General features: G+C 46.3%; 2 protein-coding genes across 7 annotated transcripts in view; one reads left to right on the plus strand and one right to left on the minus strand.

The window, feature by feature from the left end:
- The window catches only part of LOC130273635 (uncharacterized protein DDB_G0284459-like), a 115,766-nt gene extending 113,644 nt beyond the window's left edge, over nucleotides 1-2,122 (minus strand). For 4 of the 5 annotated variants that reach the window (XM_056520757.1, XM_056520759.1, XM_056520754.1 and 1 more), the window contains exon 1: nucleotides 1,790-2,122. The gene's annotated coding sequence lies outside the window, so the exon portion shown is untranslated. The remainder of the gene's footprint in view (nucleotides 1-1,789) is intronic. The other variant, XM_056520755.1, reaches the window with a different exon arrangement.
- Nucleotides 2,123-2,446: 324 nt separating this feature from the next.
- BAG1 (BAG cochaperone 1) overlaps nucleotides 2,447-24,510 on the plus strand; it is a 56,992-nt gene continuing 34,928 nt past the window's right edge. For both annotated transcript variants that reach the window (XM_056520761.1, XM_056520760.1), the window contains exons 1-2: nucleotides 2,447-2,624; nucleotides 24,062-24,190. In XM_056520761.1, coding sequence (XP_056376736.1) covers nucleotides 2,585-2,624; nucleotides 24,062-24,190 — 169 coding nt within the window. In that variant the 5' untranslated portion in view covers nucleotides 2,447-2,584. The remainder of the gene's footprint in view (nucleotides 2,625-24,061; nucleotides 24,191-24,510) is intronic.

The raw sequence follows: 24,510 nt of genomic DNA on the forward strand, positions 1-24,510 counted from the left end.
ATGGACCGGAGGACCGATCAGCTGTAGTGGCACTCCGCGGGAACCCAGGAAGGTGAGTGATGGTTTATTTTCATTTTTTTTGCAGCCCGGGCAGGCACCAGAGTACTCCTTTAACGCCATAGACCGTACAGGGAATAAAACATTTTTTTTATAATTCGGACAATTACCGGTACGCACATTATTATTATGTTTACATATTTTTTATATAGAAAAGGGGGGTGATATGAACTTTTAATATGGAAGGGGTGAAAGGGGTACTTCGGCGCTAAGACATCTTATCCCCTATCCAAAGGATAGGGGATAAGATGCCTGATGAAGGGGGTCCCGCCACTGAGGACCTCCGTGATCTTGCATGCAGCACCCCGTTAGAATCAGTCCCCAAAGCACGTTCGCTCCGGGTCTGATTACTGGCGATCACGGGGGCTGGAGCATTGTGACATCACGCTCCGCCCCCTGAATGCAAGCCTATGGGAGAGGGCATGACAGCTGTCACGCCCCCTCACATAGGCTTGCATTGAGGGGGCGGAACATGTCGTCACACGGGTGCCGGGCAGGTGATTTCTTCAGGCATTTAGCCCTTCTACGGGCAAGCAGGGCTAAATGCCGGAAGAGTTCACACACTTCAGCAAACGCTACTACATGGGACCCAGTGCACAAATGACGGGGCAACCAGTCTTGACAAATCACTAAACGGCTCATTACATCTGCCTGCGGGGACTTCCTGGCAGAGGTGTGCGCGGCGAGTGACATCATCGCAAGCGCCACGCAGGGATGCCTATCTAATGTGAGGAATCTGTGCTACCTAATGTGGGAAAACTGCTGCCAACCTAATGCTTCCCTCACCCCCCCCCCTCCAGCAGTAGCACCCCCATCATCCGTCAGCTCATGCTATTGCCACAGGTGTTGCTGGTGGATGATGGGGGTGCTACTGCTGGTGGATAATGAGGGGCACATGATGGGGGCATTATATGTGAGGGGCGCATGATGGGGGCACTATGTGAGGGGCACATGATGGGGGCATTATATGTGAGGGGCACATGATGGGGGCATTATATGTGAGGGGCACATGATGGGGAGTTATATGTGAGGGGCTTATGCGGCCCAGCCTCACCCAGCCACTACCTCCAGTGGCCCCCAGATAATTTGAGACCCCAGATTTAAATTAATACACTTGACTGATAGCAAAAACATGATATGAATAAGCCAAGTATGAAAGTCATGTATACAAGGCCCTGTATACCTCCACAAAGGCCACAGCTTCTGGGATATAACAAAACAAGTAGTTACAAGGGGTCAATCTGTGAAGGCACTGCAGGTCAGAGGTCTCCAAACTGTGGCCATTCAGATGTTACAAAACTACAACTCCCAGCTATCCAGGCATGATGGGAGTTGTAGTTTTGTAAAATCCGGAGTGTCACAACTGTTGTAGGTGATGGAATCCATTGCTGCCATATAAAACACAGGAATTAGGACTCTATAAACCAGTAGGTATACTGTCCCCCAGACCTGTGATCTCCACCTGTTGTGACAACTACAACTCCTAGCATGTATGGACAAGCAAACTGATTGAGCACGTTGGGAGTTGATGGAGAGTCACAAGGTGGAGCACACTGCATTGGACCGTGACACATTCCAGCCCCCCCCCCCCCCCCCGAAATATTGTCTTTTTCCCACCATAAAGAATAACTGTCCCCCGCCCCCCCCCCCCCCCCAGTCATCGTCTCACAGCGCTCATGTGCGGCAGGTGACCACCTCAAGCGCCGTGTACACAGTGCTATGCATCACTCACCAAGAGATGTAAGGACCGGACGCTCCTCTCAGAGACAACACTGCACACCCATATGGAGCCAGACGAAGAACGGGGAACTGACCAATAAACTGGACGGGGCCGCTCTAGCCTGTGTTATTTTCGCTCGTCCTGCAGCAATCACGTTGTACAACCACCGTTTCCATTGCAAGAAAATGAACATGCATTGAGAAGGTATATACGAGTATGTCTCTAATCAGGAACTTGGAAGCCATTTTTCCAGAGACCAATAGGCGTTGATTACTAGGAGCAAGCAGGAAGGTCGCTCTACAGACAAACACAATGCAGGAGAGAGCGGCCTCTTGTGGCCAGAGGTGCGTAATGACGACATTCCCGTGCAGTCCTCCCAGTGATTTCCGGTTTCTGCAGGGGACGCTGTTGAAGAGCGGACCAGAAATCATTGCGCTTAAGTTCCGCTTTGTGATCTGGACTCTTTTTGTCTCGAGTTGGGCTATACTTTCATGTTCTTGTACTGCCAGAATGTTAGCGTCCAAGTATACGTATCAACATGTTGGTATTTTCCAGAAGCTCCTGTCATACAAACGTTTATTTTCTTATAAAGGAACAATATAAGTGTTCTACCAATAGCACACAAGACTGATATTACTTTCTCCAGACTATGGCGCGAATTGCCCTCAATTAACATGGTTAGCGCTACAGTGTCGTTGACTGTGAGAGACCAGGCCGGAAGTGACGTCGCCCGGCATAGGAAGTAAGCGTGACAGCAAGTCTCGACGTTTACTTGTGTAGCGGAGGGAGTGTTGTGCGGTGACAGGCATGGGCTCTAACGACGGCTTGGTTGTCACCATCACACATGGTAATATATGTCATTGCCCCGGAGCGGCCTGTAATAAACCAGTCCATTACAAGTCATTGCATGTTTGGTGCCTGCTAGAGGCCAGGGCAGTGCCCAGAGAGAGGGGCATGCGTTTAGTGTCCTCCGTTACTGGCAGATGTGATTATCCTCTCTCCAGTGGTCTCTAAACTGTGGACCTCCAGCTGCTGCAAACCTAGAACTCCCAGCATGCCCGGACAGCATTCTAGGAGTTTAGCAACATCTGGAGGTCTCCAGTTTGGAGACCACTGCCGTACTCACAGGATATAACAGTGATCGCTAACTTTTGACTCTCCAGCTGTGGCAAAGCTACAACTCCCATCATGCTTGAAGCAGTTACTATAATTCTCATTGTGTTTCATCAGAAATATATCACCTACCAGGGAATGTGTCATCAGAAAATTACATTGTTTAAAGCTGGTTTTTAGGTTAAAGTGTACCTGTCATTTGCAGAAACTTGTTATATAATATACACTTAACCCCTTAAAGGAGAACTCAGACCATAAAAATTGTCTCCCATAGTGCCGGCAGTAAAAAAAAATAAAGCTGTACATACCTTCCTCCGCTCCCCCGGGGCCTCCGGTAACCACCGCAATCCACTTCCTGGTTCCCGGTGGTCGGATGAATCAGCCAATCACCAGCCGCAGCGCAGTCCGACTCGGCCGGCGATAGGCTGAGCAGCAGTGTGAAAACGCTGCAGGACACAAAATTCTTCACTACGCCGGCACCTGTGGCCGGGACCGGAAACGTCACACTGCCGCTCAGCCTATTGCCGGCAGAATCGGACTGCGCTGCGGCTGGTGATTGGCTGATTCATCCGACCACCGGCAACCAGGAAGTGGATTGCAGCGGAGACCGGAGTCGGTTACCGGAGTCCCCGGGGGAGCGAAGGAAGGTATGTACATCTTTTTTTTTTTTACTGCCGGCACTATGGGGGACAATTTTTATGGTCTGAAGTTCTCCTTTAAGGACTCCGCGTTCTTCAGCTTTTGCATTTTCATTTTTTCCTCCTTACCTTTTAAAATATTAACCCTTTTCCACCTAAAAATCCATATTATGGCTTATTTTTTGTGCCACCAATTCTACTTTTGCAGTGACAGTCATTTTACCCAAAAATCCACGGCAAAATGGAAAAAAAATCATTTTGTGCGACAAAATTGTCGTGTTTCTACACGGTGCATATTTCGGTAAAAATTATGCATTATCTTTATTCTGCAGGTCCATACTGTTAAAATGATACTCTACTTAGGCTAGGATTCCACTTGTTTCTTTTCCAATGTTTTTTTCACTGAAAAAAAACACCAGTGCTATTTCCTGACGTTTTTTCTGGCGTTTTTGCATTTGAGTTGAAATTGCATTTTTGGCCCCTTTGGCGTTTTTTTCAAAATGTGTTGGGTACCAAGAAGAAATAAAAATTCAGTAGGGATAGGAAAAATATTTAAGGAAATTTTTATTTTTATGATGAACTTTTAATTAATTTTTAATAAAGTGTGTGTGTTTTCACTTTTTTTTCTCTATTATTTTTTAATTTTTTAGGTAGTACTACTACAGACTGTTCCATGATGGGAGTAGTAGTACCTGTACTAATAGACATGTAACCCCGGATGTCAATCCTGAATCCGATGCGATCGTCCATAATATAGCAGAGATGCGGAGCGGCTCTATACAGCGCTCACATCTCTGCACTATACTCCAGCCAGTGATGTGACTAGAACCTCATTCATTCATATTTTCTGCCCAGAGTGGGGATTGGCTGGATGGTTGCAGCCAATCACTGCTCTCAGCAGGAAATATGAATGAGTGATGTTCTATTCATATCACTGGCTGGGGTATAGTGCAGAGATGCGAGCGCAGGAGAAAGCCACTCCATCTCTGCAATAGATAGGACGATCGCATCCAGTGTCAGGAGTGACACGTGCTATGATCTGTCCTTAACTGCATGTACTACTACTCCCAACATGGAGCACACTCTGTTCCATGTTGGAAGTAGTAGTACCTGCAGATAAGGAAAGATCACAGCGGATGTCACTCCTGACACCCGCTGTGATCCTCCTGTATAATGTATAGATGCAGCCGGACGCTCTTCTATGGTCCCCTGCACTGACGTATACATACACCTATTCATATTTCCCACAGAGAGTTGTGATTGGCTGGAACCATCTGGCCAATCACAGCTCTGCGCGAAATATGAATAGGTGTATATATATATACGGCAGGGCAGTGGACCATAGAAGAGCGGCCACCCGCATCTATACACTACCCCCATTATGGAACAGTGTGTTCCATGCTGGGAGTAGTAGTACCACCTAAAAAAAAAAAAGTGAAAAACACACACACACACTACATTTTTATTATTGTCAGCTACATTTTTAGTGCCCTGCCCGCACACACAAATTGATCCCTGTTTAAAAATTAGGTGATCAGACACACAGGAGGCAGGTAAGGATCCTCCTCGTGTTCTGCAAGCTGTTCGGGATGCTGCGACAATTTCATTTCGGCAGTCCCGAACAGCCCGACTGAGCTGCCGGGATGCTTTCGATTTCACTTCAGGCGCGGCGGTCAACTTTGATCGCAGTGTCTGAAGGGTTAATACTGGGCATCACCGCGATTGGTGATGTCCGGTATTAGCCTCGGGTCCCGGGACCAACCCGATATGACGCGGGGTCACCGTTTGACCCCGCGTTATATCGCGGGAGCCAGCGCAGGACGTAAATATACATCCTGCATTGTTAAGGAGTTAAAGGAGTTCTTCTGCAGTGAAAGATAACTTATCCCTTATCCAAAGGATAGGGGATAGGGTATAGATCATGGTGGGGTCCAACCACCGACATGCCCCCTCCATGTATCCCATAGAGATACAGTGGTCCCTTAAGTTACAATATTAATTGGTTCCAGGACGACCATTGTATGTTGAAACCATTGTATGTTGAGACCATGGCTGACATTTATCATTGTCTTTAGACAGTTTTTTGTGTCTAGATAAGGCTCAAAAAAGGCACAAGCAGGGTTTATTTGTGCTTTTTGTGCCTTTTGGTTTACACATTCTGATGCTTTTGAGTTGCAATCCACTGATTTTGTCAAATACACATGATGTGGAAGGGTTTTATGAACTGCGCCTTTTTGTGAAAAGGTGCAAAACCAATAAAAATTCTCTAAAACTACACCAACCCAGACTTAGCTTTTTGGTGAATGTGAAGAGTGAGATTTTAGAAAATGTTTACCTGCACAAAATTTATCAAACGCTTTGCTACCTTTTAACAAATTTTGTGCTCCTACACATTACCAGCACACAAAAAAAGGTGTAGAAAAAATGCTTCACTTACACCTCCAATGATAAATGCCGGCCAATAACTATATGGAAACCTGGTAATTTAATTCTGAAGCCACCAAAATGTCATTCAAAAATGGGAAAAAGTGAGGGTTAAACAAAAATAAGTAGATAACTAATATAGATAAAGCAAGTCCTTACATATAAAAAGTAAGAAAGATCTGCTGGGAGCTGTAATCACTCTCTATGTAGAGGACAGGAGCTTCTTCAGGGTCCTGTACAGTACACGCTGTCCTAAAAAAGTAACATTGAGCCGCCCTTACTTAGTGTCCAAAGGAGCAGCTAACTGTGGCACAGGTAAAGAGTAGTACAGAACATGTAGTACCTCCCTGTACTGTAGGGGGTGCTACCAGGAAGGAATTCAGTGCATATGCTACAGTAATACAGGGGTTTTACCAGTGAATGCCCATTCTGATTGGTCGGTTCTTCCAGCCATTGACACGTTTCACAGATCTGGACTGTCCATAGTATTGTATGTTGTATCTGGTTTCAAGTTTCAATTGTCCAGAAAAGACCATTGTATGTTGAAGCCATTGTAAGTTGAGGAGTCACTGTACATCTAGGGGGCGTGTTGGCTGCGGCTTCCTGCGGGGGTCTGAGCAGCCGCTTCCGGCAGACTGCCAAGACCCCATTCAGAAGATCACTGGGGGTCCCAGCAGTCAGACCCCCGCGATCTATAACTTATCCCTTATGCTTTGGATAGAGAATAAGTTACCGTATTTATCGGGGTATACCACGCACCGGCATATAACACGCACCCTCATTTTACCAAGGATATTTGGGTAAAAAAAGTTTTTTACCCAAATATCCTTGGTAAAATGAGGGTGCTTGTGTGTGCATGTGTATACCCCGATACACTGTTTCTGACCTCACAGAAGCCCCCAGGAAAGGCAGGGGGAGAGAGCCCTGCTGCCGCTTCTCTCCCCCTGGCTATCGGCGCCGCTGCCCCATTGCCTTCCCCATCCCCGGTTTTATAATTACCTGTTGCCGGGGTCAGGTCCGCGCTGCTTCTGGCTCCGGTGTCGCGTCTCCTGCGTTGTTGCTATGCGCTGTGAGGCGCAGTGACGAGTGACAGCGCATAGCAACGACACAGGGGACGCCACACCGGAGCCAGAAGCAGCGCGGACCCGACCCCGGCAACAGGTAATTATTAAACCGGGGATGGGGGAGGCCATGGGGCAGCGGCGCCGATAGCCAGGGGGAGAGAAGCGGCGGCAGCAGGGCTCTAGACCCCAGAAAAGGCAGGGGGAGAGAAGCGGCTAGCGACATACTCTCTCCCCCTGCCTTTCCTGGAGGCCTCTGCGGGGTCAGAAAAAACGGGGATGGGGGAGGCAATGGACCAGCAGCGCCGGCAGTCTCTGGACCCCAGGATTGGCAGAGGCAGAGAATCGGGCAGCGCCGGAAGGTCTCTGGACCTGCAAAAGCTGCTGCAGTTTATTGATTTAAAGCGCCCGCTTTAAATCATTGAACTGCAACGGCTTATCGGCATATAACATGCAGATAGACTTTAGGCTAAAAATTTGAGCCTAAAAAATGCGTGTTATATGCCGATAAATACGGTATTTTTCATTGCACTACTCGTTTTAAACCTTTTTTTTGTGTGTGTGTTTTTTTTCCTTAATTTTATTTTACTATCTATATTTTATAATAATCCTTAAATCTTGCAGTTTCCATTCTGGCCACTAGGTCTAAAATTATGCTAAGAATTCCTGTTCTGTTAGGATTGTGGAAATAAAAAAGAAACTTCCTGTCCAAGGGACTAAAACGGGACCACAATCTACCGTACTTGTCCCTCATGAATATCCACTTGTCCTAGTACAGAAAATAATTTTAACCAAAATAGTATGTAAATAATGTATTTTTTAATAAAAAAAATAATAGCCAGACCTAAAAACACTTGAACCCCTTAAGGATCGGGCCAATTTTCATTATTGCTCTCTAATTTTTTTCCTCCTCGCCCTATAATAGCCATAACTTTATGGGATACCAAATATGTTTATTTTTATTTTGTTTACATGTTCTTTTATATTGGAAAAGGGGGTGATTTGAACTTTTATTATGGGAGAGGTCTTTTAAACTTTTATTTAAAGGGGTTATCCACCATAATGTGATTTTAGTATGTACCTGGCAGACAGTAATGGACATGCTTAGGAAGGATCTAAATGGCTATGTTGTGAGATTACCATAACACTGTGGCTAGCTTTTTGTGAACTTGTATTTCCTGTTTGACTTTTCTTTTTATGACTACAAATCCCACAATTCCATTTTCCTCCCTCCCACACATCAGCCACCCCACCCATTGAAACAAAAGACCTGTGGTTTTCAATAAGGGTGCCTTAAGCTGTTGCATCAGTTGCAGATTGAACTCTCTCCCACCAAGTGATTGCTCCACCCATTGAAGCAGACAGGCTGCCTGTCATCAGCTGACTAGTGAGTCAGGTCTCGGCCGCATTGCAAGCTGGGAAAAATCCGAGACAACGGTCATTTTGTATGCTGTTAAAAATAAATAGTGGGGTGAAAATCACAGAAGAATTGTGAGAAAACCGTCACATACAGGTACAGACACTATATTATGAACTACACTAACTTTACAGCCCCTGTAGCATAGTCAAATAAAAAAAAAAAATCCTGGAATATCCCTTTTAACTTTTTATTTTTTTTACACTTTATTACCCTGTTTCCCCGAAAATACACCCTACCTCGAAAATAAGCCCTAGCTGGATTATCGGGGTGGGCTGCAATATAAGCCCTACCCCGAAAATAAGACCTAGGCCAGGGGTACTCAACTGGCGGCCCGCGGTCTAGATCCGGACCATGGCCGCCAGTAATGCGGACCTGAACGCACGCCCCCCTCCCCCCCCCCCCCCCCCTTTGGCTGGTCCCTTGGCAAGTTAAATGAGCTGGGGCACGGACGATGTCGCTTTAAAATGTCTGCGCGTATGCACGCCCGATGTCACGGACGTGTCCCTGCCCCGGCTGCTAAGCAGCAGAAGGAGATCCCACCGCAGAGAGCTGCAGCTTCAGTTGCGGACGCTATGAAGGTGGGGTAGTGCTGGTTTCCGCTGGGGATGAAATGTGTAGTTTATTATGGCAGAGGGGTGGGGAGCACTGTAGCAGTGTGGAGGATGGGGGGCTGTGGGAGTGTGGAGGATGGGGGGGCTGTAGCAGTGTGGAGGATGGGGGGGCTGTAGCAGCGTGGAAGATGGGGGGGGGGTGCACCATCCTCCACACTGCTACAGCCCCCCATCCTCCACACTCCCACAGCCCCCTATCCTCCACACTCTTGCAGCCCCCCCCCATAAATAAATAAGCCCTACCCTGAAAATAAGCCCTAGTGTGTTTTTTGTGACCAAAATTAATATAAGACCCGGTCTTATTTTCGGAGAAACACAGTAGTCCCCTTAGGGGACTTTTAGGAGTAATCATTAGATTCCTCATAAAGATCAGTTTTATGGAACTCCATTGATCTGTGTGTTCTGCACTCCATTGATAAAGTCTGGTCCAGCCAGGCTATATCAATGGCAGAGCCATGGTGCCTAGGGAAGTAAAAGAAGACAAAAGAATGCGCTCCCTTGTGTGGTACCAAAATAAAATGTGGTAACGCTCAATATGAATTAGCGCTTACCAGATGCGGTTGTACTCCATCCAAGTACAACCATGGAAGAGAGTATGTTTAGAAATAAGGTCTCAGCAGCCGCTCCGCTTCACATAACCACAGATGCAATATAAATTTCCTCCAAACAGGCAGAGATCAAGAAGGCGCTGGAGATCAGGTATAATGCAGCTTTTCTTTATTCCCACAATGCAACGCGTTTCGCGGAAGTTCCGCTTCATCAGGCATGATGAAGCGGAACTTCTGCGAAATGCGTTGCATTCTGGGAATAAAGAAAAGCTGCATTTTACCTGATCTCCAGCGCCTTCTTGATCTCTGCCTGTTTGGAGGGAATTTATATTGCATCTATGGTGCCTAGGGAAACGGAGGTAAGCCCTCCAGATACCTCTACAGTGGATCGGCTTCCCCCCGTGATCGCGCTGTGGGGGGGCGATCCACCCCACTAAAGACCTAAAAAAATGTATCTGCCTGGCTTCCGTAACTGCATGCCCTGCGATCCAATTTCCACATTCCTGTCTGTACAGATCATTTCTCAGTAATTCCTTTCTTCTCAGCACAGACAGGAATACAACTGACACCAGTATATAGATAACACCACCACCATTCACAGAGATTTGGATCCCCCACCCTGTAAAAGGTCTCAGAAAATGCCCAGTAGTGTCAGCAATTCATCTAAAAAGAACATAATTGTCCATAATTGTCTATGTCCCTTTCCATAATATTGCACAAAAAATACAATTGGCAAAGAGAAACTATTTAGAAAAACAACAAACATGTTTCAGTGTCTAGATCTAATCAGGAGAATAAATCTAGGTGATACATTCCTTGAAAGTCGTTGTCTGACCGGAACGTTATTTTATCTTACCCGCCCCATTGCTCATAGTTTCCTTCACTTATTTAGTTCATGTGCTGTGTGATCGTGAAATGCCTGCTCAGCATAGAAAACCGCTATGTGGTCTGTTCTGAGCGAAAGTTTCCTGTCTACAAGTCGGCTGAAGAAGAAGATGGTGGCAGAGACCAGGAGGTCAGCAGGGGAGTAGGCCAGGTAAGTATGCCTGTTTGTTTTGTACCTTGCAGCCTAAGCCAAGTGCTAAAAAAATTACTTTCATGCCGGAAAACCTCTATTGAAAGGGTTGTCTCAGACAGAAGATTTTATAAGATTTTTTTGTTTGAAAAACACTGGGATTGGGTAACTGCTGTTTCTTTTCAGTAACTTCCAGGTGGTTACCCCAGTAAGTGCATTCGTGGACATGCATGCTTAGTCTTGTCACACAAAACTCCAAAAATGGGCTGGACAAAATTATACGCACCCTTTCAAAATTGTGGAAAAATAAAATTGTTTCAAGCATGTGACGCTCCTTTACATTCACCTGGGGCAAGTAACAGGTGTGGGCAATATAAAAATCACACCTGAAAACAGATAAAAAGGAGAGAAGTTCACTTAGTCTTTGCATTGTGTGTCTGTGTGCCACACTAAGCATGGACAACAGAAAGAGGAGAAGAGAACTGTCTGAGGATTTGAGAACCAAAATTGTGGAAAAATATCAACAATCTCAAGTTTACAAGTCCATCTCCAGAGATCTAGATTTGCCTTTGTCCACAGTGCGCAACATTATCAAGAAGTTTGCAACCCATGGCACTGTAGCTAATCTCCCTGGGCGTAGATGGGAGAGAAGAATTGATGAAAGGTGTCAACGCAGGATAGTCCGGATGTTATATAAGCAGCCCCAAACAAGTTCCAAAGATATTCAGGCTGTCCTGCAGGCTCAGGGAGCATCAGTGTCAGCACGAACTATCCATTGACATTTAAATGAAACGCTATGGCAGGAGACCCCAGGAGGACCCCACTGCTGACACAGACATAGAAAAGCAAAATTACATTTTGCCAAAATCATTCTGGGAAAATGTCTTGTGGACATATGAGACCAAGATAGAGCTTTTTGGTAAAGCACATCATTCTACTGTTTACCGAAAACAGAATGAGACCTACAAAGAAAAGAACACAGTACCTACAGTGAAATATGGTGGAGGTTCAATGATGTTTTGGGGTTGATTTGCTGCCTCTGGCGCTGGGTGCCTTGAATGTGTGCAAGGCACCATGAAATCTGAGGATTACCAACGGATTTTGGGTCAGAAAGTCCAGTGTCAGAAATCTGGGTTTGCGTCCGAGATCTTGGGTCTTCCAGCAGGACAATGAACCCCAAACATACATCAAAAAGCACCCAGAAATGGAGGGCAACAAAGCGCTGGGGAGTTCTGAAGTGTCCAGCAATGAGTCCAGATCTAAATCCCATTGAACACCTGTGGAGAGATCTTTAAGGGGTACTCCGGCACTAAGACATTTTATCCCCTATCCAAAGGATATGGGATAAGGTGCCTGATCGCGGGGGTCCCGCTGCTGGGGACCCCCCCCCCATGATCTTTCACGCAGCACCCTGTTACCATCAGCCCTCGGAGCATGTTCACTCCGGGTCTGATGACTGGCATTCACCGGGCCAGAGTATTGTGACGTCACGCTCCGCCCCCTCAATGCAATTGGGGATAAAATTTCTTAGTGACGGAGTACCCCTTTAAAATTGCTGTTAGGAAAAGGTGCCCTTCCAGTAAGAGAGACAGGGAGCAGTTTTCAAAGGAAGAGTCGTCCAACATTCCGGCTGAGAGGTGTAAGAAGCTTATTGATGGTTATAGGAAGCGACTGATTTCAGTTATTTTTTCCAAAGGGTGTGCAACCAAATATTAAGTTAAGGGTGCCAATAATTCTGTCCAGCCCATTTTTGGAGTTTGGTGTGACATTACGTCCAATTTCCATTCTTTCCTCCCTTTTTTGGTTCTAATATACACAAAGGGAATAAATATGTGTATAGCAAAACATGTGTTACTGCAATCCTTTTCTTTGAGAAATACTTAATTTTCTTGAAACATTTCAGGCTTGCCAACATTTACAACCATGTCTGTATGTTCTTAAAACTCTTTTGTTGTCTGTGATTTATGGATTAAATGTCCTGATTATAATTTTTTATTATCCTGTTGGGCAATTTAGGGAACTGTCTTAAAGCCTACCTGTCAGAGCCCACAATTTTTTATTTAATTTAGTTACATAGTTCATAAGGTTGAAAAAAGACCAGAGTCCATCAAGTTCAACCTATAACCCTAATGAGTCCCTACTGAGTTGATCCAGAGGAAGGCAAAAAAAACCTCATACTAGAGGTAAAAAAATCCTTCCCGACTCCAATATGGCAGTCAGAATAAATCCCTGGTAAATCTTCTGTCCCTATAAATCTAGTATCACTAACCTGTAATGTTATTATTCTCCAAAAATGCATCCAGACCCCTTTTGAACTCTTTTACAGAGTTCACCATGACCACCTCCTCCGGAATAGAATTCCACAGTCTCACTGCTCTTACAGTAAAGAACCCCCGTCTGTGCTGGTGTAGAAACCTTCTTTCCTCTAAACGTAGAGGATGCCCCCTTGTTATAGATACAGTCCTGGGTATAAATAGATCATGAGAGAGATCTCTGTACTGCGCCCTGATATATTTATACATAGTTATTAGGTCTCCCCTAAGCCTTCTTTTTTCTAAACTAAATAACACTAAGGCTGCGTTCACACGGCCGTCTAGACCCGTCCCGTTCTTCTCCCGTCAAAATAAAAAACAGACTTAAAAAAAACGGACAATAACGGATGCAAACAGATGTCATCCGTTTGGATCCGTTTTTGTTCAGTTAATAAACCAAAAAGAAAATGTTCTGTTCTGAGCATGCTCAGAAGTAAAAACGGATCAAAAAACGGATGCAAACGGATGACATTAAAGGCTCATCCGTTTTCCATAGACTTCAATGTTAAATTTACTGTATCCGTTTTTTCTTCCGTTATTTTGGACGGAAGAAAAAATACTGCTAGTGCCGTTTTTTTCTGGCGTTAAAAAAACGGAAATGAGTGCAGACAGTTGCAATCGAGTGCAAACGGATTGTAAAAGAATCCCATTGACATGAATGGGATTTTTTAAAACCGTTTTGAATCCGTTTACAGCCTGCAAAAAAGGAAACAAAACGGGGATAAAAATGGGGACAGACGGCCGTGTGAACGCACCTTATTCTGATAATCTATCTGGGTACTGTAGTCCTCGCATCCCCCGTATTACTGTGGTTGCCCGTCTTTGAACCCTCTCCAGCTCCACTATATCTTTCTTGTACACTGGTGCCCAGTACTGTACACAGTATTCTATGTGTGGTCTGACAGCGGTAGAAGTATTTCCTTGTCATGGGCATCTATGCCCCTATTGATGCACCTCATGATTTTATTTGCCTTGGCAGCAGCTGCCCGACACTGGTCACTACAGCTAATTTTACTATTAACTAAGACTCCTAAGTCCTTTTCCACATCAGTCGTCCCAAGTGTTCTCCCATTTAATACATAATCCCAGCCCGGATTTTTCTTCCCCATGTGCATTACCTTACATTTATCAGTGTTGAACCTCATCTGCCACTTCCCAGCCCAAACCTCCAACCTATCCAGATCCGTTTGTAACAGTGCACTGTCCTCTATAGTGTTTCCGCTTTACAGAGTTTAGTATCATCTGCAAAGATTGACACTTTACTATTCAACCCCTCTACAAGGTCATTAATGAATATATTAAATAGGACAGGACTCAAGACGGACCCCTGTAGTACCCCACTAGTAACAGTCACCCAATCAGAATAAGTACCATTGATAACTACCCTCTGTTTCCTATCACTGTGCCAGTTACTTACCCACTTACACACATTCTCCCCCAGTCCAATCATTCTCATTTTATGCACCAACCTTTTATGTGGCACATGCTTTGGAAAAATCCAGATATGCGACATCCAGCGATTGCCCCTGGTCCAGTCTGGAGCTCACCTCTTCATAAAATGTGATCAGGTTATACTAACAGGCCTATAATTCCTGGGGTCACCTTTTGACCCCTTTTTAAATATTGGCACAATATTTGCCATGTGCCAGTCCTGGGGAACAGTCCCTGTTACTATAGAGTCCCTGAATATTAAAAATAGGGGTCTGTCTAATACATTACTTTAATTCCTTTAGAACATGGGGTTGAATGCCATCTGGACCTGGTGATTTGTCTATTTTGATTTTTTTGTAGGCGGCACCGTACTTCTTCCTTTGTTAGACAGGTGACCTGTACTGCAGAGTTTACCTTATCTCGCTGTATTTCACCTGGCATTTCATTTTCCTCAGTGAATACAGTGAAGAAGAATTTGTTTAATATATTTGCTTTTTCCTGATCCCCGTTTATAATTTGTTCCTCATCATTTTTTAAAGGGCAAACACTTAAATTTTTGACCTTTTTACTATTTATATAGTTAAAGGGATTATCCACCATAAGGTGATTTTAGTATGTACCTTGCAGACAATAATGGACATGCTTGTTACGCCGAGCGCTCCGGGTCCCTGCTCCTCCCCGGAGCGCTTGCAGCGTTCTCCTCTCTGCAGCGCCCCGGTCAGACCCGCTGACCGGGAGCGCTGCACTGTCACTGCCGGCGGGGATGCGATCCGCGTAGCGGGACGTGCCCGCTCGCGGGTCGCATCCCAATCTATTCACCTGTCCCGTTCCCCGGCTGTCACGTCCTGGCGCGTGCGGCTCCGCTCTCTAGGGCGCGCGCGCCAGCTCTCTAAGATTTAAAGGGCCAGTGCACCATTAATTGGTGCCTGGCCCAATCAGTGTAATTAGCTTCCATCTGCTCCAGGCTTTTTTAAACCCACTTCCTGTCCTGGCCGGATCTTGTTGCCTCAGTGCCTAGTGAAAGCGTTTTGTGTGTTACCTGACCTTCTGCAATTGCCCTTGACTACGAACCTTGCCGCCTGCCCTGACCTTCTTCTGAAGGTAGATCCGGCCATGGATCCCGCTGAGGTGCCACTGCCAAGTCTCGCTGACCTCGCCACCGTGGTCGCCCAACAAGGACAACAGCTGTCGCAGTTGACCGCCATGCTACAGCAGCTTCTGCCTCTACAGCAGCAACCTGCTCCTGCTTCTCCGCAGCAAGTTGCCACTTCCAGACTCCGCTTGTCCCTACCTGACAAGTTCAATGGGAACTCTAAATTGTGCTGTGGGTTCCTGTCCCAGTGTTCTTTGCACTTGGAGATGATGTCGGACCAATTCCCCACTGAACGGTCTAAGGTGGCTTTCGTGGTCAGTCTCTTGTCTGGAAAGGCCTTGGCATGGGCCACACCGCTCTGGGACCGCAACGATCCTGCCACTGCTACAATCCAGTCCTTCTTAGCTGAAGTCCGTAGTGTCTTTGAGGAGCCAGCCCGGGCCTCCTCAGCCGAGACTGCTTTGCTGAACCTCGTCCAAGGGAGTTCTTCCGTATGCGAATACGCCATCCAGTTTCGTACCCTCGCCTCTGAGCTATCCTGGAACAATGAGGCCCTCTGCGCGACCTTCAAGAAAGGCTTATCCAGTCACATCAAAAATGCGCTGGCCGCACGAAAAATTCCTGCTACCCTATCTGAACTTATCCAGTTGGCCACCCACATTGATATGTGTTTTTCTGAAAGACGCCAGGAGCTCCGCCAGGAAAAGGACCTTGATCTCTGGGTACCTCTCTCCCAGAATCCTCTGCAATCTACTCCTGTGCCTCCCGCTGAGGAGGCTATGCAAGTGGATCGGTCTTGCCTGACCCAAGAAGAGAGGTCTCATCACAGAGATGAAAATTTGTGCCTGTACTGCGCTAGTACCGAACATTTCCTAGTGGACTGCCCTAAAACGCATGCATGGGAAACGCATGCACGCACCCTGTTCACGTGGGAGTGGCGTCTCTTGGCATAAATTCTGCCCCTCCATGTCTGACTGTACCTGTGCGGATTTCTCCTTCTATTAACTCCTCCTTCTCTGCTGTGGCCTTCTTGGACTCCGGTTCTGCAGGAAACTTTATTTTGGCCTCTTTCGTTAATAGGTTCAGTATCCCAGTAACCTGTCTCGTCAAGCCGCTCTACATTTCTTCTGTCAATGGAGAAAAATTGGACTGCACTGTGCATTACCGCACAGAACCCCTGCTTATGAGCATTGGACTGCATCACGAAAAAATTTAATTTCTTGTTCTGCCCAATTGCACCTCTGAAGTCCTCCTCGGTCTGCCATGGCTCCAACGTCATTCTCCTACCCTTGACTGGACCACCGGGGAGATCAAAAATTGGGGTCCTTCTTGTCACAAATGATGCCTCACATCTGCTCCCACTTGTCTAACTCCTGAGGTTCCACCCTTACCGGTCCCTCCCAAGGTTTACCAGGACTTTTCTGATATTTTCTGCAAAAAGCAAGCAGAGATCTTACCTCCTCATAGCCTCCTTCCTGATACCACCCCGTGGCAAGCTTCACCCTCTGCCCCCCCCTCCCCATTCCCACTTTTTTTGGAGTTCCTGCCGTAGATGAAGTAACCCAGGACTTCTCCGTTATCTGGACGGAGACTCAAGAGTCACTCCCACTGGCCTCGTATGAAGGGACAAGCAGATAAAAAGAGGGGGAGACCTAAGGGGGGGGGTACTGTTCCGCCGAGCGCTCCGGGTCCCTGCTCCTCCCCGGAGCGCTCGCAGCGTTCTCCTCTCTGCAGCGCCCCGGTCAGACCCTCTGACCGGGAGCGCTGCACTGTCACTGCCGGCCAAATCTATTCACCTGTCTTGTTCCCCGGCTGTCACGTCCTGGCGCGCGCGGCTCCGCTCTCTGGGGCGCGCGCGCCGGCTCTCTAAGATTTAAAGGGCCAGTGCACTACTAATTGGTGCCTGGCCCAATCAGTGTAATTAGCTTCCATTTGCTCCAGGCTTATTTAAACCCACTTCCCCTTCCTGTCCTGGCCGGATCTTGTTGCCTCAGTGCCTATTGAAAGCGTTTTGTGTATGCCCTTACCAGTGTTACCTGACCTTCTGCCGTTGCCCTTGACTACGAACCTTGCCGCCTGCCCTGACCTTCTGCTACGTCTGACCTCGCCTCTGTCTAGTTCTCCTGTCCCACACCACTCTCAGCAGTCAGTGAGGTTGAGCCATTACCGGTGGACACGACCTGGTTGCTACCGCCGCAGCAAGACCATCCCGCTTTGCGGCGGGCTCTGGTGAAAACCAGTAGCAACTTAGAACCGGTCCACCGGTACGGTCCACGCCAATCCCTCTCTGACACAGAAGATCCACCTCCAACCTGCCGAATCCTGACAATGCTTAGGAAGGGTCTGTGCTTGTCTTGGGGCTAAATGGCTATTTTGTGAGATTACCATAACACTGTGGCTAGCTTTTTGTGAACTGGTATTTCCCGTTTGAATTTTCTTTTTTGCCTACAAATCCCATAATTCCATTTTGCTCCCTCCCACACATCAGCCACCCAACCCATTGAAACTTAAATGAGCTGCATCCATTCAATAGACCTGTGGTTTTCAATCAGAGTGCCTACAGCTGTTGCATTAGTTGCAGATTGATCTCTCTCCCACCAAGCGATCCCTCCACCCATTGAAGCAGACAGGCTCCCTTTCATCAGCTGACTAGTGAGGTCAGGTTTCGGCCGCATTGCAACCTGGGAAAAATCTGAGACAACAGTAATTTTGTATGCTGGTAAAAATACCATCACACATAGGTACAGACACTATATTTTGAACTACGCTAACTTTACAGCCCCTGTAGCATAGTCTATCTTTATTTTTGTGGCTTTTATCAGTTTTTTACATATTTTTACATTTTTCTCTATAGCATTTTAATGCTTCTGATCTTCCATTATGTTTGGTGGCATATAGCAAACCCCTATCAGAATATCAGCAAAGCTACAGGGGTCAGAAAATGGCAATTAAAAAAAGTTCAGAATTTTTTTGAAATTAGTAAAGCATGACGGAAACTATACAAATCTGGTATTGCTGTAATCAGGCCGACCTAAAGTATCAATATAACATGTTCACTCAACCACAAGGTAAATGGCGTAGAAAAGAAAACCACCAAATGTGCTGAATTTTCTTTTACTATTTCAAATTCACTTCACCATTATTTTTTTTGTTTCGTAGCATATGTAATGGAAAAATAAAGGTTTCATTATAGTAGTTCGTTATGGCTATTATAGGATGAGGAGGAAAAAAACGAGAGTGTAAAAGCTAAAATTGGTTAGGACAAGTGGATCGTCATGAGGGACAACTAGATTTCAGACTGAACTTTACGTAAAGACAAACTCCTCCCCCTTTCCGTTTTGTCTGATCCTTCCTGAATAGAATATAACCCTGTATGTTGACCACCCAGTCACAGCTATCGTCCAACCAAGTCTCTGTTATACCCACTATGTCATAATTTTCCTCAGACATCAACCACTCCAGTTCCTCTGTTTTATTGGAAAGACTTCTGGCATTAGTCAACATGCAATTCAAAGGTGTAAAAACTTCAGATAACGGCGCAAAAAATCAGCCCTCATACCACCCCGTACGCAGAAAAATGAAAAAGTTATCAAAGGGTCAGAAGATGACATTTTGAAACATATAAATTTTCCTGCATGTAGTTATGATTTTTTTCAGAAGTAATAATAAATAAAACCTATATAAGTAGGGTATCATTTTAATTGTATGGACCTACAGAATAAAGAGAATGTGTCATTTTTACCAAAAAATGTACTGTGCAGAAACGGAAGCCCCCAAAAGTTACAAAATGGTGCTTTTTCTTCAATTTGGTTGCACAATGACTTTTATTTTGGTTTCGCCGTAGATTTTTGGGTAAAATGACTGATGTCATTACAAAGTAGAATTGGTGGCTCAATAAATAAGCCATCATATGGGTCTGTAGGTGCAAAATTGAAAGGGTTATGAGGGAGGAGGGAAAAAAAGTGCAAAAACGGAAAAACCCTGAGTCCCCAAGGGGTTAAGGATCAGGCCAATTTTAGTTTTGTACATTTGTTTTTTCCTCCTCCCCTTTTAAATACCATAACACTTTCAATTTTGCACCTACAGACCCATATAACGACCTACAGACCAATTGTACTTGGTCATGACATCATTGACTTTATAACAAAATCTGCGGCAAAACAAAAACAAAATTACTTGTGGGGTGAAAATTCTGGCTACCGTTTCTAGACAGTGCACTTTTCGGTCAAAATTACACATTATCTTTATTTTGTAGGTCCATACGATTACAAGGATACTTTATTTATGTAGGTTTTACTTTATTTTACTACTTACATTTTTTTTAGCTACATGCACCAAAATATGTATGCTGAAAATTGTTCTCTTCTGACCGATAAAACCTTTTTTTCCCCCGCATGCAGTGATGTATGAGGGATCATTTTTTCTGCCGTGGTCTTTAGTTTTATTTGGTACCATTGATCATCGATTTGATGAGACTTTTTGATAGCTCTTTATAAAAATGTTTATGTTGTAGTAAAAGACCAAAAATGTGCAATTTTGGACTTTGGTATTTGTTTACGTGTACGTCATGGATAGAGATGAGCGAATTTACAGTAAATTCGATTCGTCACGAACTTCTCGGCTCGGCAGTTGATGACTTTTCCTGCATAAATTAGTTCAGCTTTCAGGTGCTCCGGTGGGCTGGAAAAGGTGGATACAGTCCTAGGAGACTCTTTCCTAGGAATGTGGGAAGTGGTAGTCCAGTTAAAAAAAACTTTTTCATATCAACTGGCTCCAGAAAGTTAAACAGATTTGCAAATTACTTCTATGAAAAAAATCTTAATCCTTCCAGGAATTATCAGCTGCTGAAGTTGAGTTGTTCGTTTCTGTCTGACATAGTGCTCTCTGCTGACACCTCTGTCTGTCTCAGGAACTGTCCAGAGTAGGAGCAAATCCCCATAGCAAACCTCTCATGCTTCTAGAGAGTACTGTTGTTAGACAGAAAAGAACAACTCAACTTCAGCAGCTGATAAGTACTGGAAGGAATAAGATTTTTTAATAGAAGTAATTTACAAATCTATGAAACAAAAAAGAGGTGGGGGATAGCACTACTGGCCTCTGCACATAACGACTCTCCTGGAGGTATTGCAGGTGCGGTTCCCAGTGCAATCTGCCGTGAGCAGTGCTCAAATCCTAGTAGCGATAGGCAACGTAATAGTCCATGCAGAAAGGAATAGGATGGCACTTGCAAATGGGATGCAAATATAGAAAAATTAATTGACTTCCATAGGTCAGGCGGGTACAAAGGTGAGGGAAGGAGCAGACAGATTGGAACTACGTCCGTCTCACGGCCCCCTGCCGCTTCTACTGGTACCTTTTGTACCCGCCTGACCTATGGAAGTCAATAAATTTTTCTATATTTGCATTCCATTTGCGAGTGGCATCCTATTCCTTTCTGCATGGTCTAATTTACAAATCTGTTTAAATTTCAGGAGCCAATTAACATGAAACAAATATATATATATTTTTTTACTAGACTAGAATACCCCTTTAAGTTCCAAGAAACAACCATAATTATAAAAGGGCTTTAATTTTCATCAGATGCAACATATAAAATGTGTTTGGATCTGACAGGGCCCTTTAAAGGCTTGTTTACAGGAGCAAAAACCACAGACAGTTTTTTATTTCTCCACTTAAAAAAAAACGCAGTTTTACCTAAAGTGAAACATCGATTGATTGCAGTAGCTCAGAAATAGAAGCAACCAGTCAGTACAGTTCTGGTTTATGGAATGGGAGCTTAAAAGGGTGCTTCGCCCGTAGATATCTTATGCCTTATCCAAAGGATAGGGGAAAAGATGTCAGATCGGGGGGAGGGGGGGGGGAATTTCCTGCCACTGCGGACCCCCACAATCTCAGTTGCGGCACCCCAGACATCAGGGGAACCGAGCTGACTTGCGATGCGCGATGGAGGCTCGTGACGTCACAGTCAGGCTCCGCTCACGCCCCCTCAATGCAAGTCTATGGCAGGGGGCGTGACATCCGCCACATCCCCTCCCATAGACTTGTATTGAGGGAGAATCACGAGCCTCCGGCGCTGCACCCGATGCTCTAAACGAACGCAGCGTGCAGCAGGGAGATTGTGGGGGTCAACAGCGGCAGGACCCCTAGATCTTTCTGCTGCTCCCCGCGTTCATTTGCATCTGAGTCGGTTGCAGCTCCGAAGGCTCGTGACATCATGGCCATGCCCCGCTCGTGATGTTACAGCCACGCCCGCTCAATGTAAGTCTATGGGAGGGGGCGTGAGGTCCATCATGCCCCCTCCCATAGACCTGCATTGAGGTGGCATGGCTGTGACGTCACGAGCCTCTGCCCCATATCGCCAGTCATACAGCACAGAGCAGAGTTTGCGCCGTCCACCGGATGTCTGGGGTGCCGCAGCAGAGATGGCAGGGGTCCACAGCGGCGGGACCCCCGCGATCAGACATCTTATCCCCTATCTGTTGGGCTGCAGGGGTGTCCTGTCTTGGCTAGTGATTGGTGAGCAGCACTGTCAGTTCTCCTGGCTGTAGACCCTACGATCTGCTGCTCCCAGGAAAGCGGTGCCACTGTCCAGGTTTTATTAGGCAGGCTGGGCAAATTAGTAAAAAAAAATGACACTGGACAACTACTCTAAATGAAAAACCATATCATATTCAACACTTACACCCTTACAGCAGATTTAGAGTTATGTGAACATAGCTATACACCGCACTTGTTGAATACAAAAGGTTATGAAACCCACTTGCTATGAAATCTATCACACTCCTGTCCCAATTCTGGTTTAGCCCTAATGAGTGCTATATAAAAATAAATGGTGCTGCTGGCTGCTTTTTTGCATCTCCCACACAGCCACGGCAGCCCTGTAAGAGAACCGCAGTGGCTGCCTGGGAGAGGTGCTTTGAACTCCGGCGTGGCGCTGCTGCGCTTAGACGTGAGGTTACGTTAACATGGGGGAGACATGACCTCACGTCTAAATGCAGCAGCTCCACGTCAGAGTTCACTGTGCCACCTATCAGTGTGCCCGCTGCCCTGCTCTCTCTCTCTGGTACAGGGCCCTGCTTGTCCTCGGTGTACAGAACCCTGCTTGTCCTCGGTGTACAGAGGCCTGCTTGTCCTCGGTGTACAGAGGCCTGCTTGTCCTCGGTGTACAGAGGCCTGCTTGTCCTCGGTGTACAGAGGCCTGCTTGTCCTCGGTGTACAGAGGCCTGCTTGTCCTCGGTGTACAGAGGCCTGCTTGTCCTCGGTGTACAGAGGCCTGCTTGTCCTCGGTGTACAGAGGCCTGCTTGTCCTCGGTGCACAGAGGCCTGCTTGTCCTCGGTGCACAGAGGCCTGCTTGTCCTCGGTGCACAGAGGCCTGCTTGTCCTCGGTGCACAGAGGCCTGCTTGTCCTCGGTGCACAGAGGCCTGCTTGTCCTCGGTGCACAGAGGCCTGCTTGTCCTCGGTGCACAGAGGCCTGCTTGTCCTCGGTGCACAGAGGCCTGCTTGTCCTCGGTGCACAGAGGCCTGCTTGTCCACGGTGCACAGAGGCCTGCTTGTCCACGGTGCACAGAGGCCTGCTTGTCCACGGTGCACAGAGGCCTGCTTGTCCACGGTGCACAGAGGCCTGCTTGTCCACGGTGCACAGAGGCCTGCTTGTCCACGGTGCACAGAGGCCTGCTTGTCCACGGTGCACAGAGGCCTGCTTGTCCACGGTGCACAGAGGCCTGCTTGTCCACGGTGCACAGAGGCCTGCTTGTCCACGGTGCACAGAGGCCTGCTTGTCCACGGTGCACAGAGGCCTGCTTGTCCACGGTGCACAGAGGCCTGCTTGTCCACGGTGCACAGAGGCCTGCTTGTCCACGGTGCACAGAGGCCTGCTTGTCCACGGTGCACAGAGGCCTGCTTGTCCACGGTGCACAGAGGCCTGCTTGTCCACGGTGCACAGAGGCCTGCTTGTCGTCGGTGCACAGAGCCCTGCTTGTCCTCAGTGTACATGGCCCTGCTTTAAAATGCCCAAAAATTTAAATGCACGGAATATGCACGAAGTTTTCGGCCTGAAAGTTCACAGGTTATCGATATCGGTATCAATATCGGTCGATCACTAATACTACCCAGCCATTACCAGAGGCTAACGTAATTCAGCGAGAGTATTAGATTTCCTGTTTTATCCCACTTGTATTGAGTGGAATAAGTGGCAATACCATTGAGATTTATCGAATCCTGTCCAGAGGAAAAGTTGCTGAGTTGCCCATGGCAACCAATCAGATCGCTTCTTTCATTTTTGAAAAGGCCTCTGAAAAATGAAAGTAGCGATCTGATTGGTTGCTATGGGCAAATCAGCAACTTTTCCTCTGCACAGGTTTTGATAAATCTCCCCCATAGAGGGCGAGACCTGAGCTTAAAGGGGTTATCCAGGAACAGAATAACGGATAATTTCTTCCAAAAAGAGTACCACCCCTGTTCTTAGGTTTTGTGGTATTACCACTTGGTTCCATTGAATTGAACTGAGCTGCAATACCACACACAACCTGTTTTTTGAACAAATCAGCTCTGTGATTCTAATCCTGGATAACCCCTGTAATATTCCCTATGACTAAAAATAATTATATTTTTTTCCAGGAAGTGAAAAGCACAAACTGCAAGTTGTTGCCAAGGAAGAGCATGATGAGCCCACTCTTCAGGACATGGCGTTAAGTGTGGAGAAAATCACTGGGGTACCCCTTGCCTCACAGAAACTCATATACAAAGGTACATTACTATTCTATCCTTTTAGTCTTCTAGGACAATCAATGATATGAGTTTTTAAAGGGGTTGGGGGGGGGGGGGGTAGCCTTCAGTTTGGTCCACCTTTCTTATGGACCCAGTAGCATCTTCCTCAGCTTCCTACAGTTCATTTGGAAGGTCTTCAGATCCTTTTACTTTTTATTCACAAGTTATTCTGTTGTGAACTTGTACTGAAATATATAGTTTACCCCCCATTATTCTGCACTCAATCGGAGAGGAAGTGTGGTGCAGTTGCCAATAGCAACCAATCAGATTGCTTCTTTCATTTTAAAAAGGGCCTCTGG

Source organism: Hyla sarda, chromosome 5, assembly GCF_029499605.1.
Source record: "Hyla sarda isolate aHylSar1 chromosome 5, aHylSar1.hap1, whole genome shotgun sequence".
Classification (NCBI taxonomy): Eukaryota; Metazoa; Chordata; class Amphibia; order Anura; family Hylidae; genus Hyla; species Hyla sarda.